Genomic DNA, 22,265 nt, shown 5'->3' with positions numbered 1-22,265 from the left:
CTATTGAATGTGTGGATCAAACTCACATATTTTGTGGGTTACTAACTCACTGTGTGGGTGTCACTACTTAGTTGAGGGAAAAATAATAGGTTGGTCTATATCACACACTGTATGTACAATTGTAAGAGAATGTGTGGCATAAAGGTCGCACAATGTGTGGTTTTCAATCATTCTATTTGTAGTTTGAAGTATTAAAATGTTGGTCAAGGTCACAGAATGTGAGAAAATATGTGGTTAAAAATATAAATTCTTTTATTTAAGTTGTATTTGTGCATCTTTCTTCAACTACCAATTTCAATGAATACCATTTTCCAGAAAAGTGATTCTGGTAATGCTTTTTATGTGATATTGAGGGATTTGTTTTTGGTCCTGTGCCTCCCTTATTACAGGTATATAAAATAATGAGCATGAAGGTAAGACCACACCTATTTTATACAAGGTTAAGAACACAGGTTATCTCATAGTTTCTGTTTGTGTTCAGAGCATAGCAAACAGTTGCTGGAAAAGCTTGAAGTTTCAAAGAAGAAGGAGAATGAAGAAGACAAAGGTTAGTTTAATTGCTCATGGAATTTAGATCCGGATTCATAAACCAACATGTATGTCACATCATGTTCCAGTGAGTGACTTTAACACATGTCTATAAAATGTAATGGGCTTTGAATCAAGAACTAATTGCATTCATAAATGGAGATCTTGAAAGGGCATTCTTATTAGATTGTTCTTGTCATGTAAATAATCCTATTTAAGTATGAGTGAAATATACCTGACTACTGTAAATTCTAATACTGTAATAAGCGGATTTCATATTCATTTGTGTTTAACTTGTTAAAATTACATTTTGACATACACTGTGCATAAAACTTGAAATGAATGAAAAATGTCTACATTGAATCCCCAATATCAATTTCATGATTCAGTTTTCACATTAAGTTCCATGTCCTAAGGAGATTTGTTAATCAAGTAAGATTTGCCATTTTCATTCAAACAAAGTGTACGCAGTAAATTGTGCAATCCTTTTAAACCCCGGCATTATGAGATGATGTTGTGATTGTGTTTGACAGACAAGCTGAAGCCGTCGGTGATCAAACGTCAGGAGGAGGCGTTCTCCATCCATTCACAGGAGAGGATCATGGGACTGCTGGGTGCCATGATACCCCATGACACTAATGTAAGGGGCCCAGTGTGGTGTATGCAAATGATTTGTATGTTTTGTTGGAGTTTTCACAGGTTTTTAGAGTAATTCACTTATATCAGCTGGCCAGTTTTCAAACTCACACTTTTCCTGCCCTACTTGAATTTTAGGTAAGATGGAGGACCTACTTGAATTTTAGGTAAGATGGAGGATGGCCACTTAGGATTTCATTGCCAATCCCCACATAAATTACTTGAAAGATGTAATTCATGTTATTGTTCTATGTTAATTCTTTCAGCTGTTTTATAGATCATTTGTAGCTGATTGTAGTTTTGAAGCAATTTTAAATTGTATTACAGTTTGACCTATTTTTTAGCTTACCTGATTGCTCAGGTGAGCTTTTGTGACCGGTCTTTGTCCGTCATCTGTCCGTCCGTCTGTCTGTCCGTCCGTCCACATTTGTTCGTAAACACTCTAGAGGCCACATTTATTGTTCGATCTTCATGAAACTTGGTGAGAAGCTTCGTCCCAATGAAATCTCAGTCGAGTTCGAAACTGGGTCATGCCGGGTCAAAAACTAGGTCACTAGGTCAAAAAAAGGAAAACACTTGTAAACACTGTAGAAGTCACATTTCATGCCCAATCTTCATGTAACTTTGTCAAAATGTTTGTCTTAATGATATGTTGGTTGAGTTCAAAAGTGGTTCCGGTCCGTTGAAAAACATGGCTGCCAGTGGGCGGGGCAGTTTTCCTTATTTGGCTATAGAGAAACCTTGTAAACACTCTAGAAGTCACAATTTTTGCCCAATCGTTATGAAAGTTGGTCAAAACATTAGTTTAATTGATTTCTCGGACAGGTTTGAAAATGGTCCAGATCGGTGAAAAAACATGTCCGCCAGTGGGCGGGGCATTTTTCTCTATATGTATAAAGTGAAAACATGTAAACACTCTAGAAGTCACATTTTTGGCCCAATTTTCATGAAATTTGGTCAGAACATTTGTTTCGTTGATAAGAGAGTTGAGTTCGAAAATGGTTCCGGTCCGTTGAAAAACATGGTTGCCATGGGGACGGGCAGTTTTCCTTATATTTATATAGGAAAAAGGCTTGTAAATAATCATGAATTAAGGTCATGTAACATGCGAGACAACTCTTCTAAATATTGCATTTAAGTTTACAGTAGTTACTCCCCTTTGACTATTAATGTTTTCATAATAATACAGTGTATTTTTTAGAGGGCACATTTCTTTTCCGATCTTCATGAAACTTGGTCAGAAGCTTTGTCCCAATGATATCTCTGTCGAGTTCGAAACTGGGTCATGCCAAGTCAAAAACTAGGCCACTAGGTCAAAAAAAATAAAAAAACTTGAAAACACTGTAGAAGTCACATTTCATGTCCAATCTTCATGTAACTTTGTCAAATTGTTTGTCTAAATGATATGTTGGTTGAGTTCAAAAGTGGTTCTGGTCCGTTGAAAAAGATGGCCGCCAGTGGGCGGGGCAGTTTTCCTTATTTGACTATAGAGAAACCTTGTAAACACTCAAGAAGTCACAATTTTTGCCCAATCATCATTTAAGTTGGTCAAAACATTGGTTTTATTGATGTCTTGGACGAGTTCGAAAATGGTCCAGATCGGTGAAAAAACATGGCTGCCAGTGGGCGGGGAATTTTTCTCTATATGTATATAGTGAAAACATGTGAACACTCTAGAAGTCACATTTTTGGCCCAATTTTCATGAAATTTGGTCAGAACATTTGTTTCTTTGATATGAGAGTTGAGTTTGAAAATGGTTCCAGTCAGTTGAATAACATGGCTGCCGGGGGGGGGGGGAGTTTACTTATACTTATACATAGTAAAAAAAGCTTGTGAACACTCTAGAAGTCACATTTTTTGCCCAATCATCATGAAACTTGGTGAAAAGATTGGTTTTATATATATCTCAGATGAGTTCGCAAATGGTCCCGATCGGTAAAAAGACATGGCTGCCGGGGGGTGGGTGGGGTAGTTTTCCTTATGTGACTAGAGAGAAGCCTTGTGATCGAACACTATAGAAACTATAGAAGTCACATTATTTGCCTAATCATCATGAAACTTAGTCAATACATTGGTTTTATTGATTTCTGTGACAAGTTGGAAAATGGCTAAGATCGGTGAAACACACTTTTTAGCTCACCTGATTGCTCAGGCGAGGTTTAAGGATTGGTCTTTGTCTGCCGTCTGCCCGTACACATTTAGTTTGTAAACACTCTAGCATTCACATTTCTCAACATTTTTTATCAAAGTTGCTGAAAGATCTCAGTCAAGTTTGATAATGAGCAAAATCACATAATTAATGCCATAATTATTGCCCTTAGATTGTCCAAATTTTCATTATATTATACAAAATCCTTGTTAACACTCTAGAGGTCACAATTTTGTTTCAGGTTTTATGAATCTTGGTCATAATATTTATTTTTGTATGTAAAGTTTGATGTTTGGTAAGGGGGTTCAACTCAAAATATAGGTCACCAGGTCAAATCTTACAAAAACAAAAACACTCCATACGCCAGAGTTTTGGTTCAATAATGATGAAACTTGACCAGGATGTTTGTCTGGACAATATCTAGATCAAGTTTGACGTTTAGTAAAGATTGAATGAACCGACTCCTCTCAGGTGAGCGAACTAGGGCCTCTTGGCACTCTTGTTTTAATTAAACTGCATTGCTACTAAAAGAAAATTATAATATATGGTAATATTTTTATAAAAATGCAAAAAAATCATAAACATATGCCTCTTCATTAACAGTTAGTTAAATGCAAATATTAATTGTTCGACCAGAAGTCTGTGGTGAAATACTGTGTCCAAACATGTGACTGCATCTCCATTATTCATTTAATGCAGTCTTTGTGTTCATGTATCCAATATTGTATCCTTGTTTCGTGTTTTCAGCCTATTGGCAGTGGCAGTAGTTTCAACTTCATGACTCCAGATTTTCTCAAGCTTCTGTTTAAAATATCAAGGTTTGTTTCACATAACTTCTGAAATCTTTCAGCATCTTTCAGTATTATACACCTGTTTACACACACCATTTTCAATGGCATACATGCAGAATGTTCAAAACATATTAAATGGTTTCTTATAGAACAAATATACATTCACCGACATTGCAAACTTAAACTGCAATGTTATTTAAATAGAAAAACGTTGACTGTTGACCGTGTTTAAACTTTAAAGTCTAGAAATCTAACTGTTTGTTATTTGCTTCAGAGGGGAGACAGGTCATGAAGTGAACACACGACACTTGGCCATGGGACTTCTCGGTCTCCTGCTTACAAAGTGCCCTGTAAGGGTAAGTACTTTATAAAGGTCATGTATAAGAGTTCTTGCCACATGTCTCATCATTCATCTTTAAAGGACCAACCCTACATGTAGTACATGTACAGCATTTACAACATAAGAAAAAACTAGTAGAGGTTCTATAGGTATTTTCTCATCTAGTTGACCCTGGACATCAATAGTAAACAGACAACAAATGCGTCTGAACAGAAAGTCATCTTGAACTTTTGAAACAAGCAAGTTCCAAAAGAAAGTTCAGATGTACATTTTAGTGCTTTATTATGTTTCTGCCTTACCTGACTGGATGTTATCGAAAACTCCTTTTTTTGGTCCGATTTACATGTATTCACTATGTATACACATGCCTGTTTACAGATAGCTGATCAGTCAGTCCAGTCAGTAGAAGGGGAGACAAGTGGAGATGGGGCTGGAACTGGAACTATTAAATATCTCTTCTCTTTTGGTGCCTCATGTCTAGAGAAGTATGAACATATACATGTGCATTGTTCATGTTTAAACTCAACAAGGAACTGTATTTCAGAAGATCTCAAGGATAATATTAAATAAAGTCGTGTTCAAAGAACATTTCAAATTCAGTTTTAATATGAAAAGCTATAGGTTAAAATAAAATATTTTCAAAGAATTTGTTAATTTTATTACAGAAGCCACACCATTAAACACAGCATAAATTGAGCCCATCGGTAGGAAATAGAGCTTAATGCATACAGTATTTCCCAGATTAGCGTGTGCAGTCTTCTTTCCATGAAAGCTGATATTGTAGAACCTGATAATCCTGCACAGACACAGGCTAATCTGAGACGATACTTTATGCATTTACATTAAGCAGGACCCATTTACAAATACAATTGTCCCTGGCATTATGAAGGAGCTCTTATCTATGATTTCTTTTTAAGTATTTAAGTTTTGACTGTGGAGCTTTGTTGATAGCTGTCCTATCATCTATCAAGAGATTAACTTTTCTTATAATTAGTTTGTTTTTATGTCCCCCACTATAGTAGTGGGGGACATATTGTTTTTGCCCTGTCTGTCTGTCTGTTGGTCTGTTTGCGCCAACTTTAACATTTTGCAATAACTTTTGCTATATTGAAGATAACAACTTCATATTTGGCATGCATGTGTATCTCATGAAGCTGCACATTTTGAGTGGTGAAAGGTCAAGGTCATCCTTCAAGGTCAGAGGTCAAATATATGTGGCCAAAATCGCTCATTTTATGAATACTTTTGCAATATTTAAGATAGCAACTTGATATTTGGCATGCATGTGTATCTCATGAAGCTGCATATTTTGAGTGGTGAAAGGTCAAGGTCAAGGCCATCCTTCAAGGTCAGAGGTCAAATATAGGTGGCCCAAATCGCTTATTTTATAAATACTTTTGCAATATTGAAGATAGCAACTTGATATTTGGCATGCATGTGCATCTCATGGAGCTGCACATTTTGAGTGGTGAAAGGTCAAGGTCAAGGTCATCCTTCAAGGTCAGAGGTCAAATATATGTGGCCCAAATCGATTATTTTATGAATACTTTTGCAATATTGAAGATAGCAACTTGATATTTGGCATGCATGTGTATCTCATGGAGCTGCACATTTTGAATGGTGAAAGGTCAAGGTCAAGGTCATCCTGCACAATGTCAAGGTCATCCTACAAGGTCAAACATAATATAGGGGGACATTGTGTTTCACAAACACATCTTGTTTACCTTTTGTCCAGTAATCATGACACTTAATTGACAACAATCTTAAATAGTTGAAAATTTTCTTGCATAAAGCAATTGTCACCCACACACAAAATTGCATTTTTGTCATTTCATGAATTAAATTTTGGTCGATTACCGGTATATTGTATATATGAGTCATGTAAAGTTAGCAGTCATGAATGCTGTTTGAAGTTTCATTTCATTGTGTTTATCCTCATCTGCTGCAAATGTTGTTTGGATTTATTTGAGCCGCGCTCTTACAAAATGGGGCTTAATGAATATGTGTAAAGTGACGTCCCAGATTAGCCTTTGCAGTCCACACAGGCAAATCAGGGACAACACTTTGGCTTGTATTGTATTTTTCTTTTAAACGAAGTCTCTTCTTAGCCAAAATTTAGTTGAAGGGGAAAGTTTTGTCCCTGATTAGCCTGTGCAAACTGCAAAGGCTAAACTGGGTCTGAGACTAGAAGCACATGCATTACACCCCTTTTTCACAGAGTGAGGCTCGTTCATTTTCATTGCATGTAGATCTGGACTAGAGTGGTCATGCTCGGCTGCCCGCATACTGCAGCGACTGTACCAGGCCAATGACTGGAAACAGGAACTCCACAACCATCTCACTGACTGCGTGAAAAACATTGCAGAGGTAGCGTAGTCACAGACATTCCTTTAAACCTGTTTATTTAAGCTCATGCACATCATTACTTATTGAAACACTGTTGAAGCAGTTTTCTGGAACTTAGAACCGCTACTTGGTGTCTTTGGGGGGAGATCTAAAGAATGCTGCCACAGTTGGGATCAAACCCATGACCTACTGGTCACCAGGCATAACCCATATCTTATATACCAACGCAACCTTTGAGTCCAAGACCTTCTACGGCTTATTAAGTGTTGTTGTCAGGTAGCCATAGGCTACAGAGATATTGCTTTAACAGCAAATTGAATAGTTGTATATCAATGAGAGTATATATGAATGAATGCAGACATAGTTTTGAAGATAAATTTAAATTTGATTCTCAACTGTGTTTTGTTCAGGGAAAAAGTGTGCTTTGGTGTTGCTTTTAAGATCAACATCCATCAGTTGATCCTTTATAAAATCAGACAATGTAAATCAACTGTTATTTTGACAATATAGATCTACTATAAATTCTGACAAAATAGATATACTATATTTAACCAATTTAAAATCAGACAATATGAATGAACTATATAGTCAATATAGAATTACTATGATTTCTGACAAATAGATCTACTGTCAAAACCCAATGACTCAAACTTCTTTTGTTTGTTTGACTCACACTTGCTTCCAGTCGCATAAAGCTGTTAATCAATTAGGAGCTCTTGAATAGGGCCACACTAGAATTGATGTCATAGTTGTTCTTAATTTTCCATCGTCTTAATTGTTATATATGATCTAGTAAAATATGTCATGTTCTCAATAGTTAATAAAGTGGAAACCAGAGGGGGGCTACTGAGCAATTGTCAGATGAAGTAGACAATTTAGACGTGCTTGATTGCTTTGATGTCTTGTACTTTCCAGGAGCCAGAGCTTCATTCAATCTTTGCCATGTTTGTCATGGCTGGCTTCCCTGAGGTACGTTGGGTGAAACTCTGAGAAACCTTCAAGGTTTATTTTTTGTAGAATTTAATTAATATGTATCCCATTATTACATTGTGAATATGTTTCATAAAAGTGTTTCCCCTTAAAAAGGTAAAACCTTTTGTCCACACATTTGATGACACACACTTTTGGGTTCAAGTATCCAAAACTTGTGAGGTAAATGACTAATTAATGTTATTATGTTATGATTGAAGGAATAATATCAATTTCAATATTGGAAACGTATGTTTTAGTTCATTTAAGAATTAAAAAAATAAACATTAATATCCTCATGATTTATTCCTACGTATCAGAACTCCAAATTATTGTTTATATCCTAAAAAGCAACAATAAATTACAAACAGGGCTGAATGCATGTGCGATAAGTGTTGTACCAGATTACAATTTGCATTCCCCACATTCTTATCAGGCACAACACTTTCTGTCCAAACTGGATTGTTTCTTAGGAGAGACCTTTTTTAAACAAAATATACCATAAAAGTGGAAATTGTTGTCCCTGATTAGCCTGTGCAGACTGTACAGGCTTATCTGGGATACCCCTTTTTGGCAGATGCATTAAATCCTGTTTTCTCAGAGAGAGGCTCAAATTTCCTAAGATTCCCCGAGATGCTTAAGACTGGTACATTATCATTCCCAATATTTGACCCCAGGTGCTTACAACTGGTACACTTGTGAACTATAACCAGACTGGCCTGGAGTTCCGTAACGGTGTTGTCCTCAAACACTACCCGGACAAACACTCCACCCTCCTTGTGGACGTCAAGTCACGCAAGAGACATACGGTACACTTCTAGACAAGTGTTTGTATAAAAAATTGTTAGATATTTTGCAATTTAGAAATATACTTATTTACTGGATAGGTAAAATAATTTACTAGACTATAAAAAAGTCAGGTGCACTGTTTTTTGACAGCACTTGTTTGAAGTTTAAGTATAAATATATAAAAAAGAAAAGCATATCATATGTGCATGTGACGAATTAGGAGTGAATGTGTACCCGAAGTTGATAATTTTGAACAGCAAATGTTCGTTTGATGGGAATTCATTAATAATTGTAAACAATGTACATAAATATGGTTGATAAAATACCAAGGTTAATCATCAGAAATTACTGCGATTGCACCTCACTAAAACTGATTTGGCACACAAAATAGTGTCCACGGGCTTTAGGAACTACATTGTTTTATTAGCCTGCTATAATAATATTTAGAAATTAAATAACAGACTGAGGGTGTTTATATTAAGAAGCATTATTATTAACATATTATATATGCTTTTATGCCTGTTCCTTCCAATGGATCATGTTTGACGCTATTCCAGATACCAGACAAGTACATAGACTGTGTTTCCATGGTACCTGAAGTGCTGGATGCAACAAACATTACTGTGTTTGTTAATGTTGTGAAAAACATTGCTGCCAAGAAGCTGTCAGGTACTCATTGTCTTTTTATATCGTGAATCCAACCACACTCTTCTTTAGAAAAAAAATACCATTTATATATTTGCAAATATACAATAAATTTGAAATTTCCCATTTGAATTTAACCACATGGCCGTGAGTTAGATTGATTCCATGGCATTGTAACAGAATGATGAGAGTTGTATATATATGCCAATGAAAAAGATGATGCCGTAATTTTGATTCAAACATGATCTGACAATCTGTTTGCAATTTAAATGACAATTGTAAGTTATTATGCCGTGCTTATGTTCATGAATTTTGTTTGTAGTATCAGATTCAAAATGGGTCATATTGAATATGTGGCTAGCTTAGGGCCAGACAAACCTGTGTAATCAAGCAGTCTGGTCAGGAGCCATGCTGTTAGCTGCCATTAAATGCAAGGTTTTAATCTCTCATAAGGGGACGGTGTAGCTCGTTACAATTCTGCATTGATATACAGGCTTATTACAAGCTATGCTGGCTCATTATGGCATAAGACACATTTTTACATGATGCAGCTTAAATTAACAAGAACCATATATATAGTTGTACAAGAACCATTTAGGAATAAGAATCTATTATCTAATAAATCTGAAGCACGTAAAAACAGTTTTATTTGAAAACAATACATTGCTTATAAAGCTCATAAAATAACATGTTTTCACCTGCTGCAGAGACAGAGAATGTGGAGAGCCTTTGGGTGCTCTCCCTTGCCCTGAAGCTTCTCAACAACGGCCTCCAGATGGGAGAGAACTGCATGGTGGAGGAGTTATATGCCCCTGACTTTATACAGTGCATCGTGTCCCTGGCCAGCAAGGGCACAGGCTGCAGTCAATTGTGGCTTGTTAAGGATTTAGAGGTGGGGACTTCTTTGTTTTGTTGCTTTTATTTTATGGAGATTAGGAATCGAATTGAGCATGGTTGGTTTTTATTTCTCATTGCTTGAATTTAAAAAACATTTCTTGAGTTGTTTACCTCTTGTAATGTCAGTTAAAAGTCCATTAATATTATGGTTGTGAAAACTTGTACAGTATTACACTCGATACACACATAGTGCAGTATTGTAACAGATGCAAGTTTGAAATAAAAGGCTTGCATTAATTTCTGAATTACTTTAAATATAAATAAAATGCATTAGAATGTACCTACACAAGGAAACTTTGAATGGTGATAGTCCAATAGGTTTTATAATCAATATGTGTTCATTGTTACCAGGTTCTCACCCTGATGCTGTACACCCATGAGGGATGCTCCACAGCTGTCAAGAAAGGGGCGACAACCAATGAACTCAAAGAGAAACTGAGGGAAATGCTGAAAACAAAATCAGAGCCAAAAAAGTCAGAAAAAGAGGAAGATGATGACGAAAATGATGATGATGACGATGATGATGATGATGATGATGATGACAATGACAACAGCGATGATGATGATAATCCAAGTAGTGACAGTTCATCTACTATTTCCTCTTGTCTCATTAATCTGAATATGGTGGACGAGCTAGACATGTTTGATGAATTGGATGAAAAGGCACAGATAATGTTCAAAGTAAGCTTCATGGTGTACATGAACGTGGTATGGCTTGTTCTTTAGCAGATTTGTATGACTCTTTTGAATAAGGAGGTATATAGCAGTTACATTTTCCATAGGTCTGTGCAAAGTCTTTGCCCTTACTTTGCAATATTTAAGTGGATTTTGAAATGTCCACCATCATAACACGACATGTCCCGTGTAACGTGTTGCTGTGTCTAAAGGTCAAGGTCAAACTTAGAAGTCAAAGTTAAAATTTGTTTGTTAAACAGCTTAAAAATTCCTCTCTCTGACATAACTTTGTCATATATTGATAGATTTTGAAATAACTAGGATCAAACGTAAATCACTATAAGATTAAGGTCACACTAGGAGGGCAAAGGTGAAATTTGACCATAAGATAGTTTGAAAAATGCTGTCACAGCCAAAACATTTCCAAACAGTGATGGATTTTATAATGATTTTGCACAAATAAAATCCATCATAACATGTCCTGTTTTACTTAAAACTTGTAATTCATCATTCTATTTGAAATTAATGTAAAATAATGGTCACCTGCATTTTGTATGGACAAACTGTCTCTCTTCATAAACGGTTAAGTCACACTTAAAATTCAAAGGTCAAATTTGACCATTAAATAGCCTGTTCAAGCTGTTACTGAACTAAATAATAATTACCATCAGGAGACTTAGTGTAGGATGTATCACCTGTCACATTACCTCACTGTTCAAGGTCACACTTAGAGGTAAAAAGTCAAAGCTAGCCATAAACAGCTTTGTTGTGACATAAGCATAGTTTTGAGGCAAACTTGGTATGTTATGGCATTAGCCCCCTATGGATATGTATCTTCTTCACATCAATATGTTTTGATGCCCTCAGTATCTTCAGATGCTGAAATGCATATAGCAATTGGCCTCTGTCATTTTTCTGTCAGTCTGTACATAACTTGTTTCGTCCTACATCATTGATGTGACCTACAAAGCTGATTCTTGAGTCTTTGAAATATTTCAATACACCTACATCACCCTGACATCATTTTTACTTTGGCCTACTTATGGACTTTGAATTAATCAGGAAGTCCAAAGTCTTTACTTTTTCAAAATGATGTGTTGAGTCCATACCCCTTGCTACAAAACTTTTATACTTATTAAGATGTTATCTATGGACTCTTTCAACACACCCAGATCACCTTACCTTATTTTGACCTTGAAAGTGGCCTACTTTTGGACTAAGACTTATTTAAATGGGCAATGAATCAATACTGGCAATGATTACACTGGGGGCATATGCTTTTATTAATGGCATCATCTTGTTTACTAGGAAATATGTGTTAAATTATTTTTTTCTCATTTTTTAGCAGAACATATAGGATTTATCTTAGAATGTTTAATCTGAAAGTTTCACTTTTGTTCAACACAAGTTAGGATTTTTCTTAGGAGCTATAAGGAAACTGACTCTTGTCTTTGTCACTTTACAGATACTGAAAAGTGAGTTGAACCTACCTATGTCTGTGTTGAAAGTGATCTATGACATGAATGACAGAAACCCAGAAAATGTGGTCAAGGCTATTCTAGAGAAGTATGTGACATAAAATGTTGGTTATAAATCCATTATAACTATTGTTTAACCCTTGTTGCATTCAACAAACATATACAACAATGTATGCATGTATACAAGCAATGAATGAAACTTGTATTTGCATCTTGATTCTTAGCCTATGTTTTAGTTCACTTGAGCGAATCTTTCTCATAGTGAGTTTTTGTGATCAACTATAGTTTGTGGTCTGCTATGTGCCATCAACATTTACCTTACAAACACTCTGGAGTCAATGTGTACTGCTCAATGTTCATAAAACTTGTTCAAATATTGTCTCAATTATATCTCTGCCAACTTTAAAACTGGTTAATGTAGAGTTAAAAACTTGGTCATTAGGTCAAATTTAAAAAACAACAACTGGTGAACACTGTAGAATTAATATATAACTACCAATATTAATGAAACTTGCTCTTGAAGTAGATTTGTTGTAATTATATGTTTTTCTTAGTTTGAAAATGGTTCTGGTACGTTGCAAAACATGGCCACCCAAGGGTGGTGTAATTTAGCTTACTTGGCTATAGTTAATTCTTTTAAACACTCTATAAGCCACATGTTTTCCAATCTTTGTGATACAAACACAGAACCTTTGTTCTTATGATATCTCAGCTGAAATTTAAAAATAAGTGTTGCAGTCCGCTGAAAAAAACATGGTTGCCAGTGGGCAGGGCAGTTCTCCTTATATGGCTATACTGAAACTTAGAAGTTGCATGGTTTTCCCAAACAAATAAAAAGCAAGGTCCTAAGTCACATTCATAATACAAACATCCCTAAAGCTGCTTAGAACAGTTCCGTATGTTGAGTTCTCTTGTGAGCAGCATGGAGCCTTTTGCCATCTTGTTGTAGCAAACATGTCAAGAACTAAAACAAACTGGAATATATATGCACACATACAAGATGGTGGTTTTACTATTATAATGCTCGCTTTTAAACATGATCTTTATGAAATACTGATCAGTGTGATATTACTTATGGTGACCAGAGTAAATTGATAATTGTTTTCTGCAATCATTAAAAACATAAGTAACAGTGCCACACCATTTAACATTTGATAAAAAAAAAATAACTACTCACAATTCTACTGCATACTGTATTTTGTTGGTTGTAATTGGTCCTTTCAAATATTATATGACAAAGATGGGCGCATATTTTAATTATATGTTATTGATACTTTGGTTTTGCTTTTTTGTGAGTAAACAAATTGTGATAGTCCCTATGTATGCTTATTCCTAGAGCAGAGCCTGCCTAACATAAATATGTATCAATATTCATCAATAAACCAGCATGTGTTATCATAGAAACTTACAGGTGATTGTTCGCCCATAAACAAAGTTTGATAGGGTGTATAATATAGTCGTTGTCCGTTCTTGTCTGTTGGTTTGTCCTCATAAAATGTTCAGGTCTATTAAGCAAACAACTTCCCAATTTCTTAAGAACTAAAAGTTGAAATTTGTCATCATCAATAAGTGAAGATGTACATGACTTAATTTTTCCCATGCAGTGATCCACAACTTCCTGATTTAGGTGCCCTTGAACTAAGCCATGAGCATAGCTGCCATTTGAATGTTCAAGTTTGTGTAGCAAGCTACTTCATGCTTTCTCATTTGAAACTTGAAATACCCCTGGTATGTATTAACCATTAAGTGAACATATGCATTCTCTTAATTCTGAGTTATGAGCCTTTAAATTAATCTATTTAACTACACCTTGTAATACCCTCCAGATACATATAGTACACTGGGGTATACTGGAATATCATGCATGTCTGTCTTGTCTGTCTGTCCGTTTGTCTTGTTACACAAATTTATGGGGAGAACACTTTACAAATTATAACATTTAAACTTGCATGTATTTGCCCCTTTCCAACTTCTATAATATTATGGTTGTTATTTTAGAATGTGTTAAAAAATATACATCTCTGACACTACAACATCCAGATATGTCCTATGTGTTGTTTTACATTACATGTTGACCATCTTTTCAGGTTCATGACCCTGGGGTTAAAACCGGGCACTCTCAGGGAGTCAAATAGTTTATGTTGACTTATATTGCCAAATAACTTAAAATCTCTGAAACACCAAGTACCACTTGTTAATATTTGGTATGTTACATCGTATTGTGGTTATCTACACACTTTGTTCAGATAATGCGCCTGAGGTCAACCTGACCACTACCCGAGTGTCTAGTTTTTCTTTGTCACATCTTTCTACAAATATCTTCATGTTGATTCAGGAGATTTGTAACTACTGTGGCAGGTTCTAGTTTAATTCACAGGTCTGAAAATTAATACAATTTTTTTTCATTTTCTGCATGGTATCAATTATAAGAATACTGAATTTGCATAAGAAGGCAACATCTTTATTTTAACAAAATATGCAACTATAATGGACTTGCTTCTGTTTGGTGATAAACTTACGGTAAAATATCTTAATTTGGAATATTTTATCTTCTGACTGTATGCTCATGAGAAACAATAATGGTTGATGTTCATGGTCATTTGTTGACAGCTTCCTACAGTCAAAAACTGACTACCAATGAGCTATGTTTGTTTAACCTTTTGCCTCTCAGATACGTATTTTGACGAATTTGAAGTTTGTTAGAAAGTTTAATTTAATTCAAGACCTTTCTTACTAGATTCAAGTTTAAAAGACTTCATTTCCAACTCTTCGATACTGCAAACAGCACAAAACCTGAACAGACTGAGTTACTCGCAGGCTGTTCTGGTTTTGTGTTGTTTGCACATAGCCATTTTCACTTTGCTTCTAAGTGGGAAAGGGTTAAGGCAATGTTTGCGGAGGTTGTTGTAACATACCATAAATAAAAAAATTCCTAAATTACCTATTTATTGAAGCAAGTAATGAAATTTTATCTATGATGTTTTAATTTGGCATCTCTAAGGTAATTTGAAATGTTTCTAACTTATAACTTTACAGTACTTTGTATGTGCCCCATAGTGCAAAAATAGATGTTTTATTATACCTCTACATTGATATCTGTCTGATATAACGTTGCATGATAAAAAAAATTATATCAGTTCAACAGGAAGTTGTTATATCAGTCAATGATAGGAGGTATTTCATATTACTCAGAATGAACCATAAAGTCATCATATTTAGTAAAAAATTTTTAAATAGAATCAGATTCAACAAAACAAACAATTTGATACCAAGACATTGTATATTTTATACACAAAAAGCAACATAAAAAGCAAAAAAAAAAATTACAAAGATTAAGCGCAAGTACTCATGACGTCATTATAACACATTAAACATCAAAAATCATATACATTCTTGCAATCAATACAGTGTCGAAGTGATTATTTTTTCACAATTTCTTATAAAATGTGGGACGTAGATGTATTATAAAGAGAAAAACAGATTATTGCCTGATCATTTTGTAAAACATCAGGCTCGGCACGAATAAAATAACGACTTGGCAAGCCTCGCCATTAATCTTATTCTAAGCCTTGCCTGATATATTACATACCTATCATGCAGTAACCTGTTATTATCCCACTTTTACAGCGAATTCGGTTGATTAAAGCCTCGTTAATTAAATATCTATAATCAACGGCAGGAAATGACGTCAATATTTCGACGAAATGACGTCATTAATCCAGCGAAATTATCCAGTCAAACTAATTTTGTTTAAACAAAAAGGTTTACAAAATAAAAAGTGGGATTAATAGAATAATAGGTTAGTGTTGATTATAGATCAGGTTTATCATGCTCGGCACGAAAACGAAAAAGCTCTCGCCAAGGCTCCTGCTTTTTGTTTTCTAAGCCTCGCATGATAAACCTGATCTATAATCAACACTAACCTATTATTCTCTATTTATCCCACTTTTACAGCGAATTCGGTTGATTAAAGCCCAGTTGATTAAATATCATCTATAATCAAAGGCAAGAAATGACGTCAATATTTCGACGAAATGACGTCATAAATCCAGCGAAATTTTCCAGTCAAACTAATTTTGTTTAAACAAAAAGGTTTACAAAATAAAAAGTGGGATAAATAGAATAATAGGTTAGTGTTGATTATAGATCAGGTTTATCATGCTCAGCACGAACATGATAAACCTGATCTATAATCAACACTAACCTATTATTCTCTATTTCTCTATATGATATATCTGGCCAGCCTAAGTATTTGTGCAGTCTGTTCAGGAGCAACCCTGCAACTCTGCCTGCTATAACCCTTTCAGTGCCGGAACCGAATTTTGAAGGCCTTTGCAAACAGTTTAGATCCAGATGAGACGCCACAGAACGTGGCGTCTCATCAGGATCCAAACAGTTTGCTATTCTGATAATATTCAGCAGACGACATTTTAGCAGACGACAAATTTCCCAGCATGCAAAGGGTTAAATCACTCGAGGTTTATTGATTCCTCATCAGAGTATTCAGATGCAGGGGCATAACCTGAGCTACACTGTTTGGATTTGTACTAAGACCCACTAAAAGTACAACGCATTTATCTGATACATAAACTCACTTCCAGATTTAGTTTTGTATGGATGTTGAGTTTGGTCGACCAACTGTCTAATCCTTATGCAATGTCACAAACACAACTGTTTTATGTTGTTTCAATTAAACGGTGACAGGCAAAACTTTCACACAAAAATGCAGTAGATAATATAGAACAAGTAGTTAGCATCCACATTTTGCTCTCTCTATTTTTCTCTTTTATTCCGTTGTTTAGCCAATTTTTTTTTATAATTTCCAGTTTTGAAGGAGTAGAGGCGTCCCCAAAAGAAATAATCAAGAAGCTTTCTGAGAAATGGTAATAAAACATAGCTTTTCATGGTGACATGGTGATCAGTTTTCATTCATTATTCATATCATCATGATAAACATTTCTAATCCCCGTCCCTGACAAACAATACTTAGTTGGCAGTTTGACATTGTCTTATCTTTGGATTTCTCTATCAGTCTGTCAAGGGAGTGCAACAATAGGGCAAAACCTATAATGCAATATTTTGCAATAAACTAAACCCACAGCAATTGAATGCCAATCAAAACAATATGAAAAGAATTGGAGCACTGACAGTTTACATCTTGAATATGTGTTAATTGTCTTCTTTCTTTAATGTATAAAAATGTTAAGAGTTATGTGAGTATAGTATCCATGTAACCTGATTATTCAGACGTCTAAATGTTAAACTGCTAATTTAAAAAGTGATTTAAACTTTTTCAAATTGTATGTATGGCATTTCACTGTAATATTATTCTCATATATCGCAGTATTTGTGAAAAGAAGGCGTTAGATGTAATATGTCATAGTAATATCAGTTCACATAGCTACAATAACTTTCTGAATATCTATTCAAATTAAAAAGCTACTCAATCATTTATTATTTAAAGTTTTTAAGCATTGTTACACACTCATTCTGACCAGTAGATGATTTAAATTATCTCTCTATTTCAACAGATACTTTAGTAAAATTAATTCTTAAGTTATTCTCCGCTTTTGTTCTTTCAGTTTCTTTTTTTACACTTGTTTACAAAAATTTTTTTTTGAAATGTCAGTGTCATAATCATGATCTTGAATAGTATTGTAGCTGGGAAATAAACATATTATCATTTCTCAACAATTAGTCACTTACTTTCAGTACAATTATGAATATTTACTGACAATAACAATGTCCACCTTTATTCGACAGTGTAATTGTAAGCTGATCATTCTTCTTCTAATCTAATAAGTTTACTGCACAAAACATAAACATGTGACTCGTACCAATATAACACACTGTTATGCAATTAATCCATTGATTAATGTCCACATTGGTACGCAGGTAGACAATATAATGAATTCCCCTCCATATACAAATACTGATCCACCCTGAACGTATCCCACATTTGTTAGCCCACCTGAGCACAACGTGCTCATGGTGAGCTTTTGTGATCGCTTTTGGCCGTTGTCCGTTTTGCGGCGTCAACATTTGCCTTGTTAACTCTCTAGAGGCCACATATATTGTCCAATTTTCAGGAAATTTGGTCAGAAGATTGGTTTCAATGATATTTTGGACGAGTTCGAAAATGGTTACGTTAGCTTGAAAAACATGGCTGCCAAGGGGCGGGGCATTTTTCCTTATATATGGCTATATATGGCTATAGTAAAATCTTATTAACACTCTAGAGGCCACATTTATTGTCTGATCTTCATAAAACTTAGTCGGAAGATTCATCCCAATAATATCTTGGATGAGTTAAAAAATGATGCCGGTTGGTTGAAAAACATGGCCGCCAGGGGGCAGGGCATTTTTCCTTATATGGCTATAGTAAAACCTTGTTAACACTCTAGAGGCCACATTTATTTCCAATCTTCATGAAACTTGGTCAGAAGATTTGTCCCACTGATATCTTGGATGAGTTCAAAAATGGTAACCTTTGCTTGAAAAACATGGCTGCCAAGGGGCGGGGCATTTTTCCTTATATGGCTATAGTAAAATCTTGTTAACACTCTAGAGGCCACATTTATTGTCCAATCTTCATGAAACTTGGTCAGAAGATTCATCCCAATAATATCTTGGACGAGTTACAAAATGATGCCGGTTGGTTGGAAAACATGGCTGCCAGGGGGCGGGGCATTTTTCCTAATATGGCTATAGTAAAACCTTGTTAACACTCTAGAGGCCACATTTATTTTCTGATCTTCGTGAAACTTGGTCAGAAGATTTGTCCCAATAATATCTTGTTATCTCAGGCGAGCGTTGTTTAGATATAAAATGACACATGCATCTCAAATAAGGTGTTATGTTGATTCAAAACTACTAGTATTTCTCAGCATCAAAACCCAAAGTTCTAGGTCAAATGAAAGTCTTTGGCGTTTTAATTAATATTGCAATACAGCAAATATATAGCCCCTGACAATATAATATATAGGATATATCATTGCACCCCTAGTAGTGTGTTAAGTTTTGTAAGAATGTGTCTGAATGTCAGAATTTGTCATAAAAATGTTTTTAGATATAAAAATATATTTACTGATGGCTGTTATGAATTATTATATATATTTTATGCACCCGGTAGGGTGGCATATAGCAGTTGAACTGTCCCGTCAGTCCGTTCGTCAGTCAGTCTGTCCGTCCGAAAACGTAAACATTGCCCATAACTTTTGCAATATTGAAGATAGCAACTTGATATTTGGCATGCATGTGTATCTCATGGAGCTGCACATTTTGAGTGGTGAAAGGTCAAGGTCATCCTTCAAGGTCAAAGGTCAAATATATGGCTTCAAAGCAGCGCAGTAGGGGGCATTGTGTTTCTGACAAACACATCTCTTGTTTAAATCACTTGGATGTTTTTTCATGGAGTTGATTTGCGTTCCCATAATATATTTTCTTATGTCACCTCATACTTCATCGAAAAGTGTTTGTTGCATTCAAATGGTAATATTTATTAGTTTGTATATGTTACTGTTTTTAAAATGATATTTTGTTTGATGAAATTAAAATATCAACGCTCCATGTGAGCTATAGAGGTCAGTCTATGTCCGTCATCTGTCTTTGTGCCTAGTGTCATGTAACCCCACTTTTATCATGTAAACTCTCTAGATTCCACAATTTCATCCAAGTTTGAGAAAAAAAACTGTTCATATTGTTTATGTTTCCATCATCTGGGTAGAGTTTGAATCTGGATAAGGTGCGTTCAAAAACTAGGTCAAATCTTAAATACCATTGGTTACCACTCTAGGAACTGCAATTTTCTTCAAATCTTGATGAAACTTGGTCAAATGTTTATCTTAACAATATCTAGACCAATATCAGGTCATGGTCACTTGCATCCCAAAACTTTTTCTCCAGGTCATATCAGGTATAAAAAAACTTGTAACAGCTGTTGAAGCCACGTTATTGAGTCAATCTTGATTAAAATTGGTTGGCTAATTTATCTTGACAATATCAAGGGCGAGTTTGATTGTAGGTCATGTGAATCTAAACACTAAGTCACCGAGTCAAATCTTACAAAAAACTTGTAACCACTTGTTTATCTTGATGATTTCTAGGCTTAGATTGAATCTGGACCATCTGCAGCCAATAACAAGGTCGCTAGATTACATAAAATAAAAACTTGTAACCACTCTGGAGGCCACATTTATGAATTAATAATTGGTCTGATTGTTTATTTTAGAAAAAACTTGTTAACACTTAAGATGCCATATTTATAATTCAGTTGTATGAAACATTTATCAGAATAATTATCTTTATAGTATTAATGTAGGATTGGAATCTTTGTGAATAATGGTCAAAAACTAGGTCACCAGGTCATGTGTACAACAATTGGTGGGTTTAACTCATGTGAGCACTTCAAAGCCATCTTGTTTAAATGATACAAACATTAAGAATACATCTCTGATTCAAACAAGCAGTTTCCAACATATCATCAATGATTTGTATGCTTGAATCTTCACACATTACTGTGGTAGCATTATCAATAGTGTGTTAACGTACAGCACAGCACTACTCACAGATAAATACATTTTATGATTCAAGAGTTTGGTGAATGCAGATTAGACCCATATGGTTTTCAAAGTATTGTAATTTTATTTGCTGACATCAATTTTTATACCTACCTTCAAAGAAGGCGGTGATTTTGAAATGAAGAAGCTCAGATGTCCATCATAATAAGACAATTACACTTGTCTCCCTTCCACAAAGGTTAAGGTCACACTAAGAGGTCATTTCCATATTTCTACTAAATGTTGCATGCAACATCCGTCTCCCTGTCTGGATGGTTATAGTCACACTTTGAGGCCCAAGACACAATTAAGCCATAACACAGCTTAAAAATTGCTGTATCAGCCTTACATTTGCCATTGATTGATTTTTTGGATGCTTTTTCACTATCTTTACCAACATTAAAAAACTTTGCGTGTATAATAGCAGTTTCCTCACCTCAAAGGTCAAGGTCACACTTAGAGGTCAATGGTAAAATTTTGCAATATAACAGCTTGAAAATTCCTGTAAAAGCAATGATTTGCCATATATTGATGGATTACATAATAACTTTACTTACATGAAATGAATCATAAGAAAACATGTCGAGTGTAATACTTGTCTTGCTGCCTCACAGATCAAGGTCACACTTAAATGTATTATGTAATCCATCATCCATTAAAGTTGCCCATAAAATAGCTTGTCTGGACTGTAACTGTGTCATGTATCATGCTATTTTAAATAACTTACCATTAATGACCACTATTAGGAGACAGAGTTTCATTTGTTAAACCTGTCTCCTTAACTCAGAAGTCAAGGTAACACTTTAAGATTACTTATAACTACCATGAGGGGACTTGAGAGTCTCTTGCATAGCCCATCTCATATCCTCAAAGGTCAAGGTCACACTCAGTTGCCAAAAGTCAATTTTGGCCATAAACATCTTTTTTTTACATACACAGAGTTTTCAAACAAAAGTTGAATGTGTTGGCATCCATACCTTCTTGCCTTGTTGTTCTCTGAATCGTTCAGAATAACGTTGCTGCGACTGCGTTTTATGACTCTTCAGCACAGTATTGACACATAATCTTTGGGCAAATAGGAAACACTGCTCATTAAAGAAAAGTTATTTTTGTTGGGGATGTAATACATGTATACTGTAAAGCTGTGAAGCACTATCAAATTCAGAAAGATTATCATGTAGATTTTAGCTCTGTAGTAAGTATTTTTATTAATTATATATGACACCCTCATAAATTAATTAATTCTTGAATATTCTGGGAAATTTGTTTATGATATTTTATGATAGAGAACAATATACCAAGGAGAATGACAGAACAATATTTCACCTTTTTATGCACCCAGATCGAATGATCAGGGGTATATTGTTTTTGGCTTGTCTGTCTTTCATTGTATGTGTGTGTCTGTCTGTCATTGTATGTGCATGTCTGTCTGTCATTGTATGTGTGTGTGTGTCCCAAAACTT

At 35.0% G+C, this 22,265-nt stretch overlaps 1 protein-coding gene across 4 annotated transcripts in view; it reads left to right on the top strand.

Moving 5' to 3' along the window:
• LOC127868799 (zinc finger ZZ-type and EF-hand domain-containing protein 1-like) overlaps window positions 1-22,265 on the top strand; it is a 108,649-nt gene that overhangs the window by 72,993 nt on the left and 13,391 nt on the right. For 3 of the 4 annotated variants that reach the window (XR_008044252.1, XM_052410874.1, XM_052410872.1), the window contains exons 51-63: window positions 482-547; window positions 1,062-1,168; window positions 4,062-4,132; window positions 4,380-4,461; window positions 4,824-4,930; window positions 6,695-6,812; window positions 7,707-7,760; window positions 8,438-8,569; window positions 9,107-9,218; window positions 9,902-10,086; window positions 10,443-10,772; window positions 12,232-12,332; window positions 17,071-17,127. Coding sequence is in view for 3 of the 4 variants with exons in the window: in XM_052410874.1 (XP_052266834.1) it covers window positions 482-547; window positions 1,062-1,168; window positions 4,062-4,132; window positions 4,380-4,461; window positions 4,824-4,930; window positions 6,695-6,812; window positions 7,707-7,760; window positions 8,438-8,569; window positions 9,107-9,218; window positions 9,902-10,086; window positions 10,443-10,772; window positions 12,232-12,332; window positions 17,071-17,127 (1,522 nt within the window). In the remaining variant the exon portion in view is untranslated. The remainder of the gene's footprint in view (window positions 1-481; window positions 548-1,061; window positions 1,169-4,061; window positions 4,133-4,379; window positions 4,462-4,823; window positions 4,931-6,694; window positions 6,813-7,706; window positions 7,761-8,437; window positions 8,570-9,106; window positions 9,219-9,901; window positions 10,087-10,442; window positions 10,773-12,231; window positions 12,333-17,070; window positions 17,128-22,265) is intronic. The other variant, XM_052410873.1, reaches the window with a different exon arrangement.

This window comes from Dreissena polymorpha, chromosome 2 (assembly GCF_020536995.1).
Source record: "Dreissena polymorpha isolate Duluth1 chromosome 2, UMN_Dpol_1.0, whole genome shotgun sequence".
In the NCBI taxonomy this organism is placed as follows: domain Eukaryota; kingdom Metazoa; phylum Mollusca; class Bivalvia; order Myida; family Dreissenidae; genus Dreissena; species Dreissena polymorpha.
Note: the sequence above shows the minus strand (reverse complement) of the source record. Positions and strands in the feature narration are given on the sequence as shown.